The sequence below is a fragment of the Corvus hawaiiensis genome, chromosome 24, assembly GCF_020740725.1.
Source record: "Corvus hawaiiensis isolate bCorHaw1 chromosome 24, bCorHaw1.pri.cur, whole genome shotgun sequence".
NCBI classification, from domain to species: domain Eukaryota; kingdom Metazoa; phylum Chordata; class Aves; order Passeriformes; family Corvidae; genus Corvus; species Corvus hawaiiensis.
The window spans coordinates 1,197,865-1,218,744 of NC_063236.1; the positions used below are offsets into that span (position 1 = coordinate 1,197,865).

General features: G+C 66.6%; 3 protein-coding genes across 5 annotated transcripts; 1 reads left to right on the forward strand and 2 right to left on the reverse strand.

Moving 5' to 3' along the window:
* Positions 1-330: 330 nt before the first annotated feature.
* Positions 331-9,744, reverse strand: MYO1A (myosin IA). 2 transcript variants are annotated; one of them, XM_048327449.1, is made up of 29 exons: positions 9,264-9,744; positions 8,275-8,418; positions 7,527-7,642; positions 7,241-7,335; positions 7,022-7,126; positions 6,872-6,918; positions 6,661-6,724; positions 6,492-6,590; positions 6,294-6,397; positions 6,064-6,211; positions 5,858-5,976; positions 5,688-5,774; positions 5,539-5,604; positions 5,322-5,426; positions 5,007-5,069; positions 4,699-4,899; positions 3,726-3,952; positions 3,446-3,646; positions 3,273-3,366; positions 2,988-3,137; positions 2,823-2,891; positions 2,462-2,548; positions 2,164-2,238; positions 1,921-2,055; positions 1,713-1,819; positions 1,513-1,645; positions 1,259-1,411; positions 1,061-1,188; positions 331-610 (listed from the first exon to the last, which is right to left on the reverse strand). In XM_048327449.1, the coding sequence occupies exons 2-29, from the start codon at positions 8,395-8,397 to the stop codon at positions 487-489; spliced, it is 3,225 nt and encodes a 1,074-aa protein (XP_048183406.1). In that variant the 5' UTR covers positions 8,398-8,418; positions 9,264-9,744; the 3' UTR covers positions 331-486. The 2 variants fall into 2 exon arrangements, with proteins under 2 accessions (XP_048183406.1, XP_048183407.1); XM_048327450.1 differs by lacking the exon at positions 2,462-2,548.
* Positions 9,745-9,835: 91 nt separating this feature from the next.
* Positions 9,836-17,479, reverse strand: NEMP1 (nuclear envelope integral membrane protein 1). The gene is made up of 11 exons (XM_048327550.1): positions 17,401-17,479; positions 14,432-14,639; positions 13,717-13,838; positions 13,424-13,634; positions 13,095-13,167; positions 12,888-12,981; positions 12,608-12,722; positions 12,200-12,425; positions 11,466-11,639; positions 11,021-11,232; positions 9,836-10,568 (listed from the first exon to the last, which is right to left on the reverse strand). Exons 2-10 carry the CDS (start codon positions 14,526-14,528, stop codon positions 11,022-11,024), a joined length of 1,323 nt encoding a protein of 440 aa, XP_048183507.1. The 5' UTR covers positions 14,529-14,639; positions 17,401-17,479; the 3' UTR covers positions 9,836-10,568; position 11,021.
* On the forward strand, positions 17,463-20,875 carry NAB2 (NGFI-A binding protein 2). 2 transcript variants are annotated; one of them, XM_048327529.1, is made up of 6 exons: positions 17,463-18,314; positions 18,532-18,665; positions 19,140-19,191; positions 19,354-19,486; positions 19,573-19,773; positions 19,885-20,875. In XM_048327529.1, the coding sequence occupies exons 1-6, from the start codon at positions 17,463-17,465 to the stop codon at positions 19,977-19,979; spliced, it is 1,467 nt and encodes a 488-aa protein (XP_048183486.1). In that variant the 3' UTR covers positions 19,980-20,875. The 2 variants fall into 2 exon arrangements, with proteins under 2 accessions (XP_048183486.1, XP_048183487.1); XM_048327530.1 differs by lacking the exon at positions 19,573-19,773.
* Positions 20,876-20,880: the final 5 nt, after the last annotated feature.

A 20,880-nucleotide genomic window follows, 5' to 3' on the forward strand; every position in this document is an offset into this window, starting at 1 on the left:
ATGGGCGTCCTGCAGCAGGGTGGAGGGATGCTGGGCAGGGGGACAAGGATGTCCAGCACGGGCGGGAGGGTGCCAGGGACCTCACATGCAGCCACCCACGGCTGCCAAGAAACTGTCTCTGCAGCAGTGTGAGCCGTGAGCCACTTGATGGGAAAAGTGGCGGCAATTTGGGGCCTTTCCAATCACCACAAGCCGAGCGCCGGCTGCAATCAGGCATCAGGAAAAGCGGGAGGCTGGGATGAGGGGCTTCACCACTGGGCTGGGCTGTGCCCCCCAGCTTGGGCGCTGTGTCCTGGGGTCCCACCCCGCCTGTAACAGCATCACCCACTGTGTCACCGCCTCGGTACCGACACCTCAGCATTCTTTTAATGAATTTGGAGCGATGCCTGGGTGCTGCCGGCACCCGCAGGGGTGCGGGATGACACAAGGGGGGTGTCAGGGGTGCCAATGTGAGGGTGGGCATCCTGGTGAGGGCTGGGGGTCCCCTCAGTGCACCAGGACCTCCATCTTGTGGCTGCCCTTTTTCTTGCAGACAGGGCCGTTGGTGCTGGCCTTGGGTGACTCCACCACGGTGATGGACACGTCGCCTTTTGGGAAGCGGGTGGAGAACCTGGAGTAGGAGGATGGAGAGGAAGGGGCAGGATGGAGGGGAGGGGTCAGGATGGAGAGGGGTCAGGATAGAGAGGGTGTCCCTGGACATCCCTGTGTCCCTGGAAGGGACACACCCAGGCCCATCCCCTCATTGCCAATGAGCTGCCTTGGTTACACCCACTCCTCAGGGGCTGCCAATCAGGGCACTCACGTGGTGCCCCACCCTTGGAGACTCCACCCCCACCTCCATCCCACCCTGGTGAGCTCCGCCCTGTCCCACCCACAACAACCCCACCCACAGAAGCCCCATCCTCCTGGCCCCACCCATGGAAGCCACGCCTTCTGTGCCCCCCCGTAGCCCCACCCTGCCCCACCCACAGAAGCCCCACCCATTGTAGTCTGGCCCTTCAGACTCCACCCACTACAACCACACCCATGATAACCACGCCCATCACAGCCCCACCCACACCTGTCAGTGATGTGCAGGGGCAGCGCCTGCCCGGTGGCGGCCTCGAAGGTCTGGTGCAGGCGGGTGACCAGCTCGATGAGGTGGTCACTGACCAGCAGGAAGTCTCCCTTGGCCCCCACTGTGGAGACCTGTGGGGCAAACGGGAGGTCAGCCCTGCTGGGGAACCCCTGAGCCCCCAGGGCCCCCCTCCCCAGGTACCTCCTTGAGGTGCAGGGCCAGGAAGCCGTCGGAGAAGCGGGTGACTGAGACACCGCGGATGTCGCTGAGGCTGAGCACAGTCTTGGGCTGGGCGGCCTTGGGGTCAGCCAGGACAAGGTGCTCGGTAGTGAGGAGCAGCAGGCGTGGGACTGTCTGTGGGCGGGGGTCAGCGTGGGCAGGGGGTCAGTGCGGGCAGGGGGTCAGTGTGGCCCCGTTTGCCTTCCCGCTGCCCAGGGCACGAGTCAGGATCTCACCTTTCCGTTGGCCCTGTTCACCTTCCTCATGGTGTCGGCCATCACCAGCTTGTCCTTGGCCACTGCGAGGAGCTTCTGGTACTTGGGGTTCTGCTTCAGCCCCAGGTACTCTCCACGGAAGGGCTGCTGCAGGCTGGAGACGAGGCTGTCAGCCACTGCTGCCCTGAGCTCCCCTGCACCCCCAGCCCCGACCCTGGCACCTTTTGGGGTAGAGGGTCTTCTTGTCCTTGAAGAGCTCGCTGGCGCAGAGCTTGGCCTGCAGCTGGGCCCGGCGCGCCGGTGGCAGCTGGTCCCGGTACTTCTTACACTGCCAATGGAGGGGGCGATTCGATGCCGTCAAAGACCCCTCGGGTGAGCCGGCGCATCAAGATCCCAGCTGGAATTCCCCCCGTGTCCCCCTGCTCCCACCTTCCAGTGGTAGAAGATGTTCTTCAGCTCCTGGTTGGTGTTATCCAGGAACCGGTACGGCGCCGGGGGCCAGGTCCGGTCCGTCACCGACAGCGGTGGGAGGTTCTTCGCCAGCCCCACCAGGTACCTCTGCACCTGGGGGCGACAACGCGGTGGGGGGGGTCAGGAGAGGACAGGGCTGTCCAGCTCCAGGGCAGGGGGCTGGGAAGGCGCTGTGGCCCCCTCTGCCCCAGCCCCACTCACCAGCCGCCGGTAGATGAAGTTGGCCACGCAGGTGCTGGCGCTGGAACGGAAATACTTCCTGTAGGTCCTGCGCGCCTGCGGGGACAGGGCCAGTGGTGAGGACACCGGACATCGCCACCAGCCCCACCAAGGACAAGGGTGTCTCATCCCCCACATCCCCATTTGACCCCAGTGGAGAGGACAGCGGCTCCAGCCCGACAGAGTGGGCAGGAGCGGGGTGGGCAGACAGACAGACAACCCGGACACAGCGGCACGGACAGCATGACAGAGGTGGCCGGAGGGCGCGTGGCCCCGTTACCTGGTACCCTCTCCAGTGAGCGGCGATGGTGCTGGCGGCTGCGTGACGTTGGCGCTGGGACTTGAGCTCCCGGAGGAGCCAGCGAGACTGCGGGGGTGAGAGCCCGGGGAGCCCGAGGGGGAGACACCAACACAGACATGGAGGGAGAGGGAGAGGCAGGAGAGAGGCAGGAGAGAGGCAAGAGAGAAGGAGGAAAGGAAGGAGGAAAGACGGGGAGAGGAGATGAGGGTGAACCTGGTCCCACCATGGGACACACGGAGCCCCTGGTCCCACCGTGGGGCACACGGAGCCCCTTCCCCACCCACCCTGCTCCCCACACCAGGCCAGTCCCACTGGTGGTCCTGGGGTGCTCAGCCCTCACCTTCCAGCCCCGTGCGTATGCCTGCAGGATCAGTGCCGACCGCTTCATCTGCTTGTAGTGGTTCTTTTGCTGCAGGGGAAGAAGGGGGTGAGCTGGGTGGGCTCAGAGAGCCAGGGGGAGAGGGATGGGCAGGGGCAGCATGGCCAGGACTCGCCCTGTCCTCACCCTGTGGCCCCGGAACCAGGCGGAGATGAGGATCTGGCTCTTGCGCATCAGCTGGTACTGGGTCCGGCACCGCCAGCCCCGAAACACCTTCTGGATGAGGGTGGCGAGCTGGGCCACGCGCTCCTGGCGCTGCTGCTCCAGGTCGAAGAGCTGGCGACAACCATGGCAAGCGCTGGGTCACTGAGCAGCTGGGTCATCCAGAGCCATCTCCAGGGGCTGTGGCATCACCCAGGAACTCCCAGGACAAGTTTGGATCCCCCTGGCCTCCCCCATTCCCAGACTCACCGTGCGTGGTGAGCGGATGAAGATCTTGGTGTGGCCGAATGCCAGCTCCTCAGCAGGGAACGCCAGACCTGCCAGCAGCACCTCGGCCCCCTCCCTGCACCACGGCAGAGACGAGGCCGGTCAGAGCTCCCCCGGCAGCCCCCTGGCCCTCACGGTCCGTGCCAGCCCCGTACCTGTCACCACCATCCCAGCGGGGCCACGTGCGGGGGTTGAGCATCTTGTAGCGCTGCAGGAAGGGGCCGTAGAGCTGGCGGAAGGCGTAGCCCGCCCGCCGCACCCGCACGTTCTCCATCAGCCCCAGGTACCGGACCTGCGCCAGCACCAGCTCTGGCGTGAACACCATCGCTGACTTGGTGTCGTTGGGTTTGATGCACCTGCAGAGCGCAGCGGTGGTTTGGGGGGGGTCTCACAGGCACCGCAGCCGCCCCCGGGGGGCCCTGCTGGGGCTGGTACCTGATGTAGTTGGGGTTCTTAGAGTAGAGGTTCTTCATCAGCAGCGCCACGGACGACTTGAACTGGAAGCCTGCGGTGGGCGGCAGCTTGAGGGAGACCTTCTGGGGGTCTCCTTCGGGGAAGAGCGAGCGCAGCAGCGCGTGCCGGGCCCCCCACATGGCCTGCGAGAGGTCGCGGAAGAGCAGGTCGTTGTTCTTCTCGATGAAGCCCGTCACGTTGTAGGTCACCTGGGGGTGCAGCGGGGTCAGCGCCCAGGCAGGGAGTGGGGCAGGGTTCAGCATCTCCATGTCCGTTCCCAGTCCAGCCCCACATCTCCTGTGCAAAGCTGGGAAGAGGACCAGGGCACTGGGAAGAGAACTGAGGCACTGGGAAGAGAACTGAGGCACTGGGAAGAGAACTGAGGCACTGGGAAGAGGTCTGGTGTGCTGGGAAGGGGACCAGGATGCTGTGAAGAGAAGTGGGGTGCTGAGAAAAGGACTGGGGTGCTGGGAAGAGGTTCAGAGAGCTGTGAGGAGGTCTGAGATGCTGGGAAGAAGCCTGGGGTGCTGGGAAGAGGACTGGGGTGCTGAAAAGAGATCTGGGCTGATGGGAAACGAACCGAGGTGCTGGGAAGAGGACTGGGGTACTGGTAAGAGAACCAGAGTGCTGGGAAAAAGACCAGGGCAGTGGGAAGAGGATCAGGGTGATGGGAAGAGGACCAGGGTTCTGGAAAGAGGACCACAGTGCTGGGAAGAGGATCAGGGTGCTGGGAAGAGGATCAGGGTGCTGGGAAGAGGAGTGTAGCACTGGGAAGAGGATCAGGGTTCTGGGAAGAGGAGTGTAGCACTGGGAAGAGGATCAAGATGATGGGAAGAGGATCAGGGTGCTGGGAAGAGGAGTGTAGCACTGGGAAGAGGATCAGGGTGCTGGGAAGAGGATCAGGGTGCTGGGAAGAGGAGCGTGGCACTGGGAGGAGGAGCAGGCACTGCCGGACCTTGCCGGCGTAGTGGTGGATGCGGAAGCAGCGCGGGGGCAGGCTGGTGTCGGTGACACGCCGGGCGTTCTGCGTCTCCTTGCTCTCATAGTGCTTGTGTGTGGCCAAGAGCTGGTTGAGCTTGTTCAGGAAGGTGTCCTCGTTGACCACGCCGGGCCGCAAGCACTCCTCGTCCAGCATGGCCAGGATCCCGCTGGTGCTCTGTGCCACGATGGATGGGGTCACTCCTGACCGGCCCCAGCGAATCCCAGTTTGGGCTATGGGGGGCGCTGGAACCCCAAGATCCCGGCACTGGGAGGGCAACTCACGTTCTCAATCAGGTTGCAGATGATGCTGTTGTCGAAAAACTCCACCGGGGTCCACTGGATGCCCTGAGAGCAGATGTGGGTCAGACAAATGGATAACCCAGCCCCTGCCCCATGGACACCTCCAGCTGTTGTGGGGCAGGAACCGGACGTCCGGCCACGGGGCCGAGGATCCCAAATCCCTTCCTGCCATTGAATCGGCTCCCGGCGGGGAGCGGGGTGAGGGAGGGACGTGCGACGGAGCCGTCTCCGGCACTTCCCCATCCCGGGGGGGCCCGAAGCTCCTTGGGGCCGTGCTCTGGCAGGGGCTGGAGGTACCTCTCGGACGTATTCCTCCTGTTCCTCCTTCAGCGTCATCAGGATGAAGATCTGCTGCAGCTTCTCATTGCAGTAGTTGATGATGAACTGCTCAAAGCTGTTGTCCTGCGGGAGAAGGGTCCTGTATGGCAGGTGCTCCCCGAACCCCCGGCCCTGCCCCATGTCTCACCTGCTGTTCCCAACCCCCTGGATGGGGCCATGTGGGTCCTTCACTCACCTGGAAGATCTCGAAGCCATAGATGTCCAGGACGCCCATCACCTTCCTCTGCTTGTCTGACTTCACCTGGAGAGATAACGGGGTGTTGAGCGCTGTGTGGGGTGGGGGTCCAGGGTCCTGCTGGGGCTCCAGGATCCCCTGGAGCTCACCTGGATGCTGGTGTTGATGCGATGCACCAGCCAGTCAAACAGGCGACTGTAGATGTTCTTGGCCAGCGCGTCCCGGCCGTAGTAGCCCTGGGGAGAGGGGAGGGGGGCTGGTGCCGGCTCACTGGGGGCTGCCGGGCATCAGCCCCATGGCTGGGGGTGGTCCTGCTCACCTGCGGGACGCTGAGGGTGGTGAGCACCGTCTCATCCCGCGCCTTCACCGTGCGGGAGCACAGCGCCTGCTCCAGTGTGCTGGGGTCCAGCCCGATGAGCTTGCAGATCTCGTGCAGCTCTGTGTGGGGAGATGGCGATGCCAGGGACAAGGAGGGGCTCAGGGGGTCCCCACACCCTCCATTCCCATCCCTATCCCCATCCCTACCCTGGGGCTCGGTGATGCTGCAGGCCTCCATCCCGCTGGCCTGGAAGCTGCTGCTTAGCTGGATGTTGCCCAGTTTGAGCACCACGGCCGTCACCTCCAGCAGCTCCGTCACCTCCGCGGGCGAGAAGCCGATGACCCTCATGGCATCCTAGGGATGGACACAACAGCTCAGGGGCTGCAGTGGGCTCCAGGATGTTTGGGGGAGAGGGGTCCTGTCTTCCTGTGGGTACCTGCATGGCGTGGAAGTTGGTTGCATCGTCCATGCCGGGCAAGCTGGAGCTCTCCCGGTTCAGGTATCCGTAGTGCCTGCAGTCCTGGTGGAGCTTCAGTTGTTCTGGTTGAGGGGAGAGGAGGTGGCACTTCAGCCATGGCCCCCCCCAGCTCCTGTTCCACCCCCAAATCCCCCACACTGCGGGGTCTGGACCTACGGAGCAGCTCTGGAGAAGCCCCAGCCAGGAGCTGGTAGAAGATGTGGAAGTTCCTCTCGCCCTTCACGTGCCGGACGATGCGGGATTTCTCCAGCAGGTCTGAGAGGAGGGGTCAGTGTCACTGGGGTGTGTGGAGTGGGACCCCCCGGGATGGGTGGTGGGTACTCACAGTTGCTGATGACCCCTCCCAGGGGCTCCCCCTTGAAGTCGAACTCAATGTCCATGTACTTGCCCTGGGGGAGGGGGCTGGGTCAGGGAAGGGGGTCCTGGTGGGAGTGGCAGCTCCCACACATCCACACCCCCATCCCCTCTGTGCTCCCAGCCCCATCAGGGCCCACGTGGCCCCAGCAGGGTCCAACCCCTGTCCCCAGGTCACTCACGAATCGGGAGGAGTTGTCATTACGGACAGTCTTGGCATTTCCAAAGGCTGCGGGGGGAGAATGGGGGTTACGGTGCAGTCCAGGGGGACGGTGCCGAGCCCTGGCAGGGCCGGGATGCGCGAGGTGGGGCTCAGGATGTGGGGCACTCACCCTCCAGCACAGGGTTGGACTGCAGGAGCTGCTCCTTCACCTTGTTCACCTCCTCCCCTTTGCTGCTCACGGCCGCCACGAAGGACATCACCAGCTTGCTGGCCTCTGCCAGCGAGGGGCCAGGGGTCATCGGTGAGGGGCTGTGGGTGTTGGGGCCGTGCCCCTCACCCCACCAGCCCCTCGCAGTGCCCTGAGCCCCCCTTGCAGCCCCGGCTGTACCTGTCTTGCCGGCGCCGCTCTCGCCGGTGATGAGGATGCACTGGTCCCTGTCCCGGTCCCGCAGCGAACGATAGGCATCGTCAGCGATGGCAAAGCTGGGGGCAAGAGGGGTTGGAAGGGGCTGGAGCCATCTAGGGGCTTCAGGAAATGCAAAGACCCCCTGTTGTGGCTGTGGTGTTGCCCCAAGTGGATTCCTTTGGACCCTGATGCCTTGGGACTGCCCACGGGTGAAGCCCTTGGTGGGATCCAGGGCATCAAGGGCACCCCCAACCACCCCCGTGCTCACATGTGGGGCTTCACTGCGAAGAAGCTGCAGTTATGATACTCCTCCACCTTCTCCGGGGTGTAGAGGGGCAGGGACTGGTACGGGTTCACTGAGATCACCACATTCCCAATGTATGTCTGTGGGACAGCAGGACAGAAGGGATGAGGGGCCAGGAGGACACAGCCCAGCTCCTGGTACTCCCCATCTCCACCCCAGATCCTTGTCTTCATCCCAGACCCCAGGTCCTGCTCCCCATCCCAGACCCCACATCCTGCTCCTCGTCCTCAAACCTGCAGCCCTCCCACTTTGCATCCCAGGCCCCATACCCTGTTCCCACTCTGCACCCCAAAGTTCTCCCACTCCCAATCCAGACCCCGTATCCTGCTCACCATCCTAGACCTTGAAGCCCTCCCATTCCCCATCTCAGACCCCATATCCCTCTTCTCATCCCAGACCCCATATCCTGCTCCCCATCCCACACCCTGCAGCATTCCCAATCCCCATTACAAACCCCATATCCTGCTCCCCATCTCAGACCCTGCAGCTCTTCCATTCCCCATCTCAAACCCCATATCCCTCTTTCCATCCCAGACCCCTATCCCGCTCACCAGCCCAGACCCTGCAGCCCTCCCAGTCCCCATCTCAAACCCTATATCCCATTCCCCATCCCAGACCCCGCAGCCCTTCTATTCCCCATCTCAGACCCCATATCCCACTCGCACCCCAGCAGCCCCTCTCGTGCCCCCCAATTCCCCATTCCCCTGCCCACGTAGATGTCGTGGCGGCAGAATCGCTCCTGCAGCGTCTGGACCAGCGACTCCTCGGTCAGCGGGTCCAGCAGCACCAGGTCCCCGACGGCCTCGGCGTCCAGCAACGGCGTGGTGCCCTCCATGGCCGGGCAGCTCCGGGGCAGCTGGGACACGGCACGGGGGGGCTGCAGCCACGGACACGCAGCCCCTTCCCCAAAACACCCCTCCGGGTCCTCGCCGGTCTCTGGGATCGTGGCTGCTCCCCCCAACCCCGAGGACAGGGGACAAGGCGGCCACACACCCACAGAGGCACAGAGGGCACCTTCCCGGGGTATCCCGGGACCCCGTGGTGGGGCTGGGGGCAGCCGGACGCTGGGGGGAAGCGGGGGCTCGGCCAGGAAATGCGGACACCTGGATCCTATTCTTGGGGCAGGGATTAATTCAGCCTCCACTTCCTCCCTCCTTCCTGGCTGGGGAAGCCGGGGCGGGGAGAGGAGCCCAGACCCCCCGACAGGTCACCCCCGGGAGCCCGTGTGCTGCCTCTCCCCGCTGTTCCCCATCCCTCACCTGTGTGTGACAGCACGGTCACGTTCCCCGGGGTGACCTTCACCCTCGCTTTACAGCTGGGGCGCAGGGCTATAAACCCAGCCCCACTTATCGGTGCCCGGGGAAAGTTCACGAGCGAGGAGAAGGTGTGGAAGGATTGGGGCAAATGTGGTGATGGAGGTGACTCCAGCAGCCTCTAGAGATGGCAGAGCCTTCCAGGGGTCCGAGGCCCCCCGTGCTGCTGGGTTGGGACCCCAGGGCCAGCAGTCGTGGGTGGGAGCCAGAGCAAGAGCCCCCCACAGCTCCAGGGCAGCGCGGGGCTCGCCCCGGTGTTCCCAACGACACCGGGTCCCCACGCCCCGCGGGGTGCAGGTGCCCTGGCATGAGGGTTATGGGGACCGGGTATCCCCATCCAGCTGAGGCAGCAGAGGAGTCCCCGACTCACCTCCCACCCCCGACTCACCTCCCGGTCGCAGAGAAGCGGCTGCTGGAGTGGCTGCAGCTGGAGCTGCCCCGGAACCGGCGGGGCTCAGCCCAGCCCAGCGCCCGGTGCTGGCCCCGTCCGGCCCACGGAGGGGCGGGGGGGCCGCAGGGCCCTCCCCCAGAGCTCCCAGCTGGGGAAACTGAGGCACGAAGGAGTGGGCAGTGAAGATCAGCCCCAAGAGTGCCGCCGGCTGCAGCCCCTGCCCGCGGTCCCAGCTCAGCCGCTGTGACCCTTCCCTACCCGGCAGCTGAGAGCAGGAACAAGCAGGGAAAATCCTGGAGCCAAGCAAACAAAGGGAACTTCCTCTCCTGGGCTGCGGGAAACGGGCGAGGTACAGGGCTGGAGAACCGGGAATGCCCAGGGCTGCTTTGACGAGGATGCCAGTCCCCAGAGAGGCTCCCAGCCCAACCTGAGGCCACGGTAGGTCCTGCCACAGGGAATGTGGCACCCAGGAGCTGTTGTGTCCCCGTGCCCCATCCCCAGCAGAACGACCTCCTGCAGGTGGATGAGCCCTGGGGCCACAGCAGGACGAACAAATCAGGCTCAGGACCTAAAAAACATGTCTTTATTAAAAATATAATCAGTCATTCACCACACTGAGGGTGGGGGGATGCAGTAACAGAGGCTGCTCACACCTGAGCAGGGAGGAAAGCGCAGCGAGGGCCGGGGAGCAAACCTGGGACTGGGACAAAAACTGATGGCAGAAGTTCCAGCAGTGGCACAGGTGAGGTAGGGGCTGGGCTGGGGCTCCCCAGGGCAGCTGAGACACTACGAGGAGGTGAGGGCAGCGTTATTGCTTAGGAAGTTGCATAGATTGGGGCGTCCCCTCCAGCTTTGTGCTTTGGCAGAGCTCCCCAGCCAGCACTGGGAACCCAACAGCGGCAACGTCACCCTCAGTCCCTGCCTGCACCCACTGGGAGAGGAGTAACAGCAGGAGAAGGGCTGCGAGGCAGGGAGGAAGCACATCCACACTCATCCTCAGCTCTGGCATGGGGAGAGGGGCTGAGCACGGCCTCTACCCCAACACCACATCCAGGGGCAGCCGGCAGACCCCGAGGCTCCACAGCTCCATCCGGCAGGCACCGGAGTTTTTGGTATTCACACGGGATTGAAGGCAAGGCAGAGGCGTGGCCCGACCAGCTGGAGCCGTCTGATGTGTTTGTAACAGGAGGAGGAGGAGCCGGGCACGGGCAGCTCCCTCCCCACGGCTCCAGGCAGGTGCTGAGCACGCAGGTACGGGCGGACACGTCCAAAGTTCCTCTCGTGTGTGTCACCCTCGGGCACCTGTACAGGAGATGGAGGGGAAGGTCTGTCCCCACCCCAGCGCAGGGAAAAGGGCTCCTGTCTGCATCCCACAGCTGTGGCACTGAGGGATGGAGCCAGGTGAGCACCCAGGCTTGGGAGGGGGTCCCTGCTCCGGGGGGTCCCACCCTGGGAGCTCACAAACACCCGCTGCAAAAGTTGGGGTGGGTCCAGTCTGCATCCAGGACCAGGTGACCTCCCAGCCTTGGGGGGGCTCCCATGTGTCCCACCTCCCCCCAGCACCCAGGGCTGTGCTGACAACAGCGTTCACACCTCAGGCAGGAGCTGCAGGGAAAGAGGAGGGGGTCTGACCCCCTTTTCTCCCTGTCAGAGGGGGTCCATCCCCACAGGGTTCATCTCCCCCTAAGGTCCATCCCCACCACACCTGGAGCAGCCCAGCAGTGGTTCTGCTCCTTGGCCCCAGGGCAGCTGACCTCACTGGACATCCAGATGGTTGTGGGGCAGGGAATCACTCCTGTGATTCCCAGCAAAGGAGTCATTGACACTGTCCTCATCATCATCATCATCGTCGTCCTCCTCGAACAGCTGCTCGTCAATGAAGAGACTTTCCAGGCCGAACTCCCGCTCGTGGACAGACACCTCGTTGGGGGTGACGTGCGAGGCACCACCCACAAAGTCAGCAAACCTGGGAGAAGCCAGGGAGCAGCACGTTGGGCAGGTGTGTCCAGCACCTCTGGATATGCCCTGACACACGTGGGTGAAGCGTTTTGGTGCCGCGACTGGGCATTATCCATCCTTTCCCCCCGGTCACTCTGCGCTCCCACACAGCCTGGATCTGTGTCTCTGTCTCTAAGGACAGAGGTGACAGCACAAAGGGACACAGGGTGGCCACCCCGAGCTCGCTGGCAGGGGTGTTACCTTTTGGGAGACTGGATGCGGGACACCGTGCTCCAGGCAGAGAATTCGGGGCTCTGGCAGAAGCTCCGCAGCTCTGCCAGGGCCTTGCGGGTCTCCACCTCGCCCTGGAGCCGATATTCCTCCTCTGTCAGCAGACGAGGGGGGGTCGGGCCCAGCTTGGAACTCTGCACCCTCCTGCCAGGGGGGAAACACCAGTTACTGCCCTCCTGGATGGGGTGGGACCTCCAGGGTGGGACCAGCTCCCGGGGCAGGAACTCTCAGGACAGAACCCCTGGGGCAGGACCACCTTCCAGGGCAGGATCCCTGGAGCAGGAACTCTAAGGCAAGATGAGCTCCTGAGTCAGGACCACCTCGCAGGGCAGGAATTCTGGGGCAGGACCAGCTCCTGGAGCAGGAACCCTGGGGCAGGACCAGCTCCTGAGTCAGGACCATCTCGCAGGGAAGGAAATCTGGTGCAGGACCAGCTCCTGGCGCCAGACCAGTTCCTGAGACATGAATCCCTAGGGCAGACCAAGCTCCCAGGGCAGCTGGCAGTGGGGAAAGCGGAACACACCCCTCCAGCCTCTGCTCCTCACTCCCTCTCCTGCACCAGTCCCAGGGGAAAAAGGGCACAGTTACCCACCCCGCTCCCACACCGCAGTGAAAACACCCCTGATCTGTGGCGCAGGCTCCACCCAGCAGCTCATCCCGACCCAGCTGGGAGCCACGAGCAGCTGGAATTCCACAGGCCTCACCGGTAGGCAGCGAAGGCCCATTGCAAGGGGTAATCCAGGTTCTTGGTGCAGATGGCGACGAACACCAGGCCCAGGGCGATGGGATGGATCTGGATGCCCGAGTACATCAGCAGCAGCCCCAGCAGCTGCAGGGCCCAGGAGAGGAGGTTGATGCTGCGCTCGTTCTCCAGGGGGCCGTACCTGTAGCACACAGCGAAGCTCAGCAAGCCCACGAACAGCAGGTAACCTGTGGGACAGCACAGGGATGGGGCAGAAATTTGGGGCTACATGAGGATGAGGGTGAACTTGACACCACCCCCTTGGAGCACCGGCAGGGATGGGGAGCCTCAGCGTCGCTCCCCAGCACGTTCCAGCTCCGTTAGGAGACGTTCAGTTGGTGAACTGGTGAGTCCCAGGGCTCTCTCCTACCTAACAGGTACTGCCAGTAGGACTTGCAGATCTCCCGCAGGTTCTTGAAGATCAGCTGGAGCAGGTACAGGGAAAAGGACCAACCTCCGACCAGCAGGAAGTACACAGGGCTTTTCTGGGGGAGGACAAGGGGGAGTTGCAGGCAGGCAGTGGGGCAGCTGTGGGTACCTCCCCCAGGTGCTGAGCTGCTCTGTGCCAAGCCCAGCCCATCCCAGTACTACACCAGTATGGAAAGGGCTATGAGGCTGCTGACCACTCATCCCCAGGAGATGACACCTACCTTGGGCATGACCTTGGACATCATGTAGACGAGGACGAGCAGCGAGGCCAACAAACCAACGCTGATGCCAGCTGAGTAGTAGAAGATTTGGCTCCTAAAATGATCACACCGGGTGTTTTATGGGTACCTGTGCACAAACACCCCCCACCCGGGAGCCACCGGGCACTGCCCACCTGCCCCAGCCCCCGGGGAAAGGAGGGCACTCACCTGCTCAGTGTGTCCCCACAGAAGAACAACAGCAGGCCCAGGAAGAAAACAAGGAACAGCTTAGGATCAAAGCCTGTGAAGAGAGCGAATCCCAGTGGAGAGGGGCACGGTGGGAAGCTCCCACCTGCCACAGGGTCACAAGGACGGGGATGGGGCAGTGTCTAGGTGAACCTCCAAGTGCCCCAAATGCCCCCACATTGCCTTCCGCAGACCCAATGCCCTTCCTGAGGAAGGAACAGCCTTGCTGGTCCTTGGCTCATGAGCTGCTGCATCCTGTTGTCCCCCGGGCAGCCCCAGGCCCCCTTTCCCCCACCAGGCAGGGGACGTACGTCGGAAGAGGACGACGGAGTAGGTGGTGCCGGGCTCCAGCAGCTCGACCTTGAGGCAGGTTTTGTTGCTGTAGAGGTCCACGTCGATGCTGGTGTCGTTGAGCTTCCCCCGCAGGAAGGAGAACACCACGTTCCACACGCTGAACTTCTCCAGCTCCTCCTCGTTGTCCACCTGGGTGACGCGGATCATCCGGCTGCTGTTGACGCGGATCTGTCGGGAAGCGAGGTGGGAATGGATGGAGGGGCTGGAGCGGGGAGGATCTGCTGCCTCCTCCTCCTCCTCCTCCTCTCACCTGTGTCCTCGTCCAGATGTCGTGCCATCGCGGCACGCGGGTGTTGGTGTAGCAGAAGCGCTGGGATTCCCTGTGGTGGGAAGCGTGGCCCTCCTGGAGCGGGATGATGGGATCCTTGGCGCCTGGGAAGTGCACAGGGAGAGGTTCAGGCACTGCTCCCCTCTGCTTCACCCACCAAACACTCTACTGCCCTTTGCCTCCCCGCGGATCCTCCCTTTAGGCATATTCCCCACGGTCCTGCCGCTGTTTTCCTTGGAATACACCCTCTGGTTCTTTTTTGGGATAACCCCGTGCCCTGGGCTGTCGGGGTCAGCACAGCCCCATCCCTGCGCCCATTCCAGCTCGACTCCTAGCTCCAGAACCGTTCCCACCTCAGGGACATCAATCCGAGGGTGTCTCCGGCCAGCGCTCGCCCCCAGGGGTGAAGCGGCTCCCGAATCGCACGGAAGGCCCGGTCGCACCGGGAGATCGGGACAGCGGGACACGAAATCCCGGTCCCACCGGGCCGCACCGACCCCCGAGCATGGAGGCCCCGGGAAGCGCTCAGAGGGTTCCCTGGTGGGGCAGGGGGTCTCTCAGCGGGCACCGGGAAGTTGCCCGTGGCGCAGGCCGCTGGTCCCATTCTGCAGCCACGCTGCCTGGCGGCTGTCGCCATCCCGCTCCCCGCCATGACGCCCCCCCGGTCCCCGCTCAGGGACGCCGCCGCCCCGCACACCTGCAGCTTCCAGGATCAGGAAGGGCAGGAGCAGCAACAGCAGCAACAGCAACACCGGCAGAACCGGGAGCCGCCGCTGCCCCGGAGGCGGATTCATCCCTCCCGCCGAGGCTGCGCCGGCCGCTTCCGCTTCCGCCGCCGAGGAGCGGCGACAGCCAATAGGAGAGGAGCTCGCCGGGCTTTGTCCCCGATTGACAGCTGAGATAACCTATCAGAAAGCAACTATGATCTGGCTCCCGCCCCCGCTGCCTGCCGCGTTGATTGACAGTACGTTTAACCTATCGGCATGGTGCGTGCAGGAAGCAGCCATGCTCCCGCCCCCGGTTGCCACGGTGACCAACATGCCCGCCGTTCATTCACCAGCCCCGCCCCGCTCCGTTAACGGCTCTGACAGACACGCCCTTCAGCCTATCAGAGCGCAGGCACAGCCGGCCACGCCCCCACCCCCTCGTGAATCCCGTCTGATTGACAACCGCCTCCGCCTATCAGGGCGCGGCCTCGCGTTGTTTGTGTGAATGGGTCACGCGTGGGGGGCGCGCAGGTCCCGCCCCTCGCCCCCAGCGCCCCTCCCCCGGCAGCCGAATCCGCGGCCTCGGGCCCCGCCGGGACGGGGCCGTGCCGGGGCGGACGTGGGACGCGGGTCACCGGTGACACCCGGCGCGGAGTGGGTCCCGCATCCCGCGGGCCAAGGGGCGGCTCGGCTCGGCCGGGGAACTCCAGTTCGCCCCGCTGCCGGCACCGTCCGTCCCCTCGCAGCGAGGCTCCCCCAGCCCCGGCAAGGGGGTGCCGCCCTCCGCGTGGGTCCCTCCTCGTGGGGCGGTGGCCGCCCGTGGGCGAGCAGCGGGGAGCGGGCTCGGGCGGCCCCCCCGCTCCCCCTCCGCGGGCCGTGGGCGGCGGAGCCGGGAAGCGGCGGGGCCGTGGGCGGAGGATGTGCGTCAGCCGGGGGCAGCGCCGGGGCTGGGAACGGCCCCGCCGCGCCGGACGCCTGGTCGTGGAGAGAAGGGGGGGGGGGGGCGTGACAAGGGGGCGGTGGGGAGAGGGGGGTGAACCGGGAGGACTGGGGCACGACCCCCGCGATGGGGACCGTGCCCGTACGGGACCCCCCGGCTGCTCCCCCGGTAGCTCCGGGGATGTGCCCCGGACACCGGCACGGCCCCCCCGGGCACGATCGCGCGGGGGCGGCTCGGGCCGCACGCCAGGCGCCGGCCGCGGTATAAATAGCGCCGAGCCACGCAGGGCCGGACCGGGGTGCGGGCCGTGACACCCCCCCTCCTGCCTCCCTCGGGAGGCACCCCGGTGCTGCGGGCGAGGGGCTTCAGCATCCCCCCCAGCCCACCCGAGAAACCTCCGTGCGCTCCCGTTTTCGCTGCTCCGGGGCGCCGCGGGGGTGCTCACCCCGAAGCCTATCGATGGCAGCGTGGTGTGCCGGTGACACCAAGCGCCAGCCCTTCGCCGGGGCTCCGGCACCGGGGCAGGGCTGCCGGGACAGCGGTGCCGGTGCTCGGAGCATCCCCGCGCCCGGTCGGGTTGTCACCGAAACCGGGGATGCTGCGAGCGCTGCCCGCGGGAGCCCCGGGATTCAGGGTGTCCACAGCAGCAACCGAGCACCGTGTCCTCTTCGGGGGGTTCTGCCTCTCCCACGGACCGCCCCCCCCGTGCCCCGCGGGTCCTCCCCGGTCCCTGCCGGGGCTGCGGGACCCCCGATGCCGCCGTGCGGGGCGCCGCTCCCGCTCCCCTCCCGCTGCTCCGGTGCCGGGGGGGGAAGAAGGGGGGCCCGGTGCCGCCGCCCCCGCCGCTGCCCCCCCCACCCCCCCGCGCTCGGCGGGGGCGGCAGCCGCGGGATCCGCCCCCGGGGCCTCCCACGCGCGGCGCAGCCGGGGCCGCTGCTATTTCACGGTCCCGCCCGTGTGGGCGGCGCGCAGAGCGGCGCGGCGCGGCGGAGGGAGCGCGCCCGGCCCGGCCGCGGGACCCCCGGACCCCGGCACCCCCCGGACCCCCGGCTAGAGCCGGCCCCGGAGCCCCCCCGCCCCTCCCCGGCCGCCCGGCGGGGCGGGCGGAGCGGACGGAGGCGGTTCCAGGCGGCGGTGAGCGAGCGGGGGACGGAGGGAGGGGACGGGGCACCGGGGGGCACCGGCCAGGGCGGGGGTCCCGGGGGACGGTGGCCATGGTGGGACTGGGGGGACCGTAGGGGGGGCGGAGCACCGAGGGACACCGGGCAGGGCGGGGGGCCCAAGGGGTGTTGGCCACGGGGCTCCGGGCGGGTCCGGGGCGCCGGGATGATGCACGGGGAGAGGATGGTCCCGATGGGACCGGGGACACCGCATTACCGGGGGGTACCGGACGGGGTAGGGGGCTCGTGGGAGGATGGCCTCGGTGGGATCGTGGGGGCAAAGAGGGACCGTGGGGATGGCGGGGGGATGGGACACCGGGGGTCACCGGGTAGGGCAGGGAGCCTGGGGAAGGGATGGACCCCGGTGGGTCTGGGAGGGACGGGGAGGGATGGGACACCGGGTGCGTTCAGGGCACCGGAGGGCACCAAACAGGTGCGGGGGCACTGGGGGAGGATGGCCCTGGTGGGACCGGGGTGGGGATGGGGGCACCGAGCGGGGCGGGGTCAGCGGGGAAGGATGGCCCTGATGGGATCCAGGGGACCACAAGGGAACAGGGCACGGGCAGGGCAGGGGGCCTGGGAGAGGTCGGCCATGGTGGGATCGGCACTGGCACATCATCCCCGGGGATGGGGGAGCTGGGGAAGCCCCACGTGTGTCCTGCCCCGTGCGGGGACCTGGGGGGGGGAGGGGGGGGGGGGCTGGGCACAGCCCAGGGTAGGGGGGAGGGGCTGGGATGAGGGGGACCCCACTCGTGTCTGTGCCATGTCCGGGGGCTGTGGCTGCAGGGACCATCCCAGCCCGGGGCACATGGGTGGGACTGGGTGCCCGTGGGGTTTAGGGACACTGGAACAGCCGTACCCGGGAGTGCTCCCTCTACCCTTTACCGCCGGGACCAAGGGTGGGGAGGGGGTTTCTCCTGCATGTCCGTCCATCCCGGTGGTGAGTCCGTCTGTCCCTCTGTCCACCACAGGCTCGCCATGGCCCTGCCCCGCACACTGGGGGAGCTGCAGCTGTACCGGGTGCTGCAACGCGCCAACCTGCTGGGCTACTATGAGACCTTCATCCAGCAAGGGGGGGACGACGTGCAGCAGCTCTGCGAGGCAGGCGAGGAGGAGTTCCTGGAGATCATGGCGCTGGTGGGCATGGCCACCAAGCCCCTCCACGTCCGCCGCCTCCAGAAGGCCCTGCGCGAGTGGGCCTCCAACCCGGGGCTTTTCAGCCAGCCCGTCTCGGCCGTCCCGGTCAGCAGCATCCCGCTCTTCAAGCTCTCTGAGGCCGGCGGGCGCAAGGCGCTCAGCAACGGGCACGCCAGCCCCGGCGAGGCCGCGAGCAAGGGGGCTGGCAGCGCCGGGACGCCCCCGGCCCGCAGCCCCACGGAGCCGGGGGAGAAGCTGTCACCGTCGGCGGCTCCACCATGGCCAGGAAGGAGCACCCCTGAGTCGGAGGGTGGTGGGGACGAGGAGCCGGGGGGTCCCCCCTTCTCCCCGGGCGGGAGTGGCGGGGAGCAGGCAGCGGGCACGGAGCTGGAACCGGAGTTGGCACGGACGGTGGTGGAGAGCGTGGAGCGGCTGCTGCAGAGCTGCCCCCGAGGTGGCGAGGCTGAGCTGCGGGCGCTGATGAAGCTCAACAAGAAGCTGGCCAAGGCTGTGGGGCACATCTTCCAGCTGGAGGACGGTGACCGGCAGAAGGAGGAGGAGATCCGCCGGCACAGCGCGATCTATGGCCGCGGCGAGGCCCGGCGCCGCGAGGGCAAGCAGCTCACCCTGCACGAGGTAGGCTCCGTGCTTGAAGTTCCCGGGATGTGCTGGGTTGGGACAGGGACTGGGGCGGCTCTGGGGGTGTGGGTGGGTGGGATTCGAGGTCTGCTCCCACCCAGGTGGCATCTGCCAGCCTGGAGCCAGTGCTGCCTTAGCCGAGGGTCGCGTGGGCGCTGCTGTCCCGTGGGCGCTGCCGTCCCTGTCCCCGCTCACGCATCATCTCTGCCCCCAGCTCATCATCAACGAGGCGGCCGCCCAGTTCTGCCTGCGGGACAACTCGCTGCTGCTGCGGCGTGTCGAGCTCTTCTCGCTGTCCCGACAGGTCGCACGGGAGAGCACCTACCTGTCCTCACTCAAGGTCGCCAGGTGAGCCAGATCTGGGAAACCCCTGCCTCGTAGGCCTAGGGGGGCTTGGCTGTCATCCCCTTGCACCCTGGGAGCTGAGCTGGATGGGACCAGGACCCTGCGGCCCCCAGTTCCCCTTTCCCAGTGTGGGTGGTTTCTGCCTGACCTCGGAGCGTGGGAGGTGGGGAGGATGGGAATGACGGGGATGCCAGGCGTGGGGGGGGGGATGCCAGGTGTGGGGAGGGGGATGCCAGCCAGCAAAGGGATGCCACTGGGGATACCCCATCTCTTGCCTCTATCCCCAAAGCCCCCTGCCCACCGTGCCAGGGCTGCCTTTTCCTTTCGCTCTCCAGCTGCTTTCCTCTTTTTCCACCCCCAATTCCATCCGTGCCAGAACCCCAATCTCTGGCATTGCCCTGCCTGGTGGCTCCCCTCACAGCGTGGGGCCTTGCTGTGGCCACCGCCACATCTGACACAGCCCCTTTCCACCCCCAGGGCCCATCCCGAGGACAGCGGTGCCGTCGTGGCCAAGCGGCTCAAGCAGGAGGTGGGTGCAGGTGCAGGGGGAGCGTGTGCAGGTGTGCACACCTGTGAGCGTGGGTGTGACGGCGCAACGTGCCTGGGGCTGCTCTGCCAGCTCGGGGTGACGGCCGTGGGTGTGCTGGGGTGGGTGGCACAGGGGACCTGCTCACCTGTGCGCTCCTGGCAGGCGGGAGAGCAGAGCCGCCCTGAGCTACTGGCACTGCCAGTGGGGCTGGAGCCTCCCGGGGCCGCGTACCGAGCCAGCCTGGAGGAGGACACGGGCAGCCTGTCTGGGGAGAGCCTCGACGGCCACTTGCAGGGTGAGTGGGGGTCCCTCCCCTTCCCGGAGGGCTGGTGGTGGCCGGCCCCCGGCCCCTCGCGCTGACTCTCGGCCCTCTCTCGGCAGCGGCGGGGGCCTGTCCCCGACTGACCCCTCCGCCCGGTGCTGCCCCGGACGTGCCCCTCGGCCTCGCGCCCCACGGGCTCTGGAGCCGCCACATCCTCCAGCAGACGCTGATGGACGAGGGGCTGCGCCTGGCCCGGCTGGTCTCGCACGAGCGCGTGGGGCGGCTCAGCCCCTGCCTGCCGGGGAAGCCCCCGGGACCAGGTGAGCCCCCGCGGGGCCGGGGGGGCTTTGCCGTGGGCAGGGGTCAGGGCGGCACCGCTGCCTTCTCCTACGGAATCGTGTCCTGACGCCACCTCCGTGTTGTCCCCACAGAGTTCGAGGACGGGCTGGCAGAACGGGGTCCTCCGGCCCCCCCAGAGCCCCCTCGGGGCACCATCAAGGTGGAGCAGGAGACCAGCCGGCAGTGAGGCCCCTGGAGCCCCCCCGCCACCATTAACGAAGCAATAACGTGCTGGGGGACGAGTGCGGCGGCGCTCCGGGCCCGGGGAGCTTGAGGGGGGGGGGGGGGGTGTCTCAGCCACAGCTCCCCGGCCCCCTCCCGTCCCGCACCGACGCTCTGGTTACCTCAGCCGCGGCGGGATGCGACTCCCCGCAGCAGCAATACCCTCATCCCGCCCGGCTCTGCGCCCCCGCCGCCCCCCAGGGCTGGGGAGCCCTCGATGGACTGGAGCCCCCTGTACAGCCCCCCCCTCCCCTCCGTGCTGATCGTCCCCCTCCCCGGCCCCGTCACCGCGCGGGGACAGACGCGTCGCACTGTGCGCTCCCACGTCAGCGCTGCCGCCCACGCCGGGCACACGGTCCCCCCCCCCACCCGCAGCGCCCACGCACCAGCCGCCAGCCCCCTCCCCGCAGCACGTGCCAGCTCACTGTGCACCCACCCTGCGACCCCCCCCCAGCACCGCATCGGCTGTAAATACCCCCCCCCCACCCCCGCAGCCCCCGCACGCGGCCCCCCCCCACACCCCCCCCCCCCCATCCCGCACCCCGATACCTGCGTGTGCTTCAAGCATGGTCCCTGTGCCAGGGGGTGTCACACGTGCCGGGGGGTGTCACCCCCTCCCAGCACGAAGCAGGCGGCGTTTGACGGGCACTGGGGAGGTGCTGTCCCCCCCCTCCACCCCAACCCCTCCTTTCCCCCCCCCCCCCATCCCCACAAGCCGTGCCCAGCCCCGGGGTTCCCACCCCCCCCCCCCCGTTAGGACTGTGTGGTGTCTTTTTAGAGCATTAGCGACTCTTCCTTTGTACCGTGTACAGTAGATTATTTATTTTGTTATTTTGGAATAAAACTTTATTTTATGGCTTATCTTC

Excerpts from the sequence above, each read along its gene's own strand:
- MYO1A (XM_048327449.1), bottom strand. The coding sequence starts at position 8,397 with ATGGAGGGCACCACGCCGTTGCTGGACGCCGAGGCCGTCGGGGACCTG. Across the intron at positions 2,056-2,163 it reads ACTTCATCTACCGGCGGCTG|GTGCAGAGGTACCTGGTGGG; the intron begins GTGAGTGGGGCT and ends TGTCGCCCCCAG. Across the intron at positions 1,820-1,920 it reads ACATCTTCTACCACTGGAAG|TGTAAGAAGTACCGGGACCA; the intron begins GTGGGAGCAGGG and ends CTCCATTGGCAG.
- NEMP1 (XM_048327550.1), bottom strand. The coding sequence starts at position 14,528 with ATGAATCCGCCTCCGGGGCAGCGGCGGCTCCCGGTTCTGCCGGTGTTG. Across the intron at positions 13,635-13,716 it reads ACATCTGGACGAGGACACAG|ATCCGCGTCAACAGCAGCCG; the intron begins GTGAGAGGAGGA and ends GCTTCCCGACAG. Across the intron at positions 11,640-12,199 it reads TGGGCCTTCGCTGCCTACCG|GAGGGTGCAGAGTTCCAAGC; the intron begins GTGAGGCCTGTG and ends CCCCCCTGGCAG.
- NAB2 (XM_048327529.1), top strand. The coding sequence starts at position 17,463 with ATGTCCGTCCATCCCGGTGGTGAGTCCGTCTGTCCCTCTGTCCACCAC. Across the intron at positions 18,666-19,139 it reads TCCTCACTCAAGGTCGCCAG|GGCCCATCCCGAGGACAGCG; the intron begins GTGAGCCAGATC and ends TTCCACCCCCAG. Across the intron at positions 19,192-19,353 it reads CCAAGCGGCTCAAGCAGGAG|GCGGGAGAGCAGAGCCGCCC; the intron begins GTGGGTGCAGGT and ends CGCTCCTGGCAG.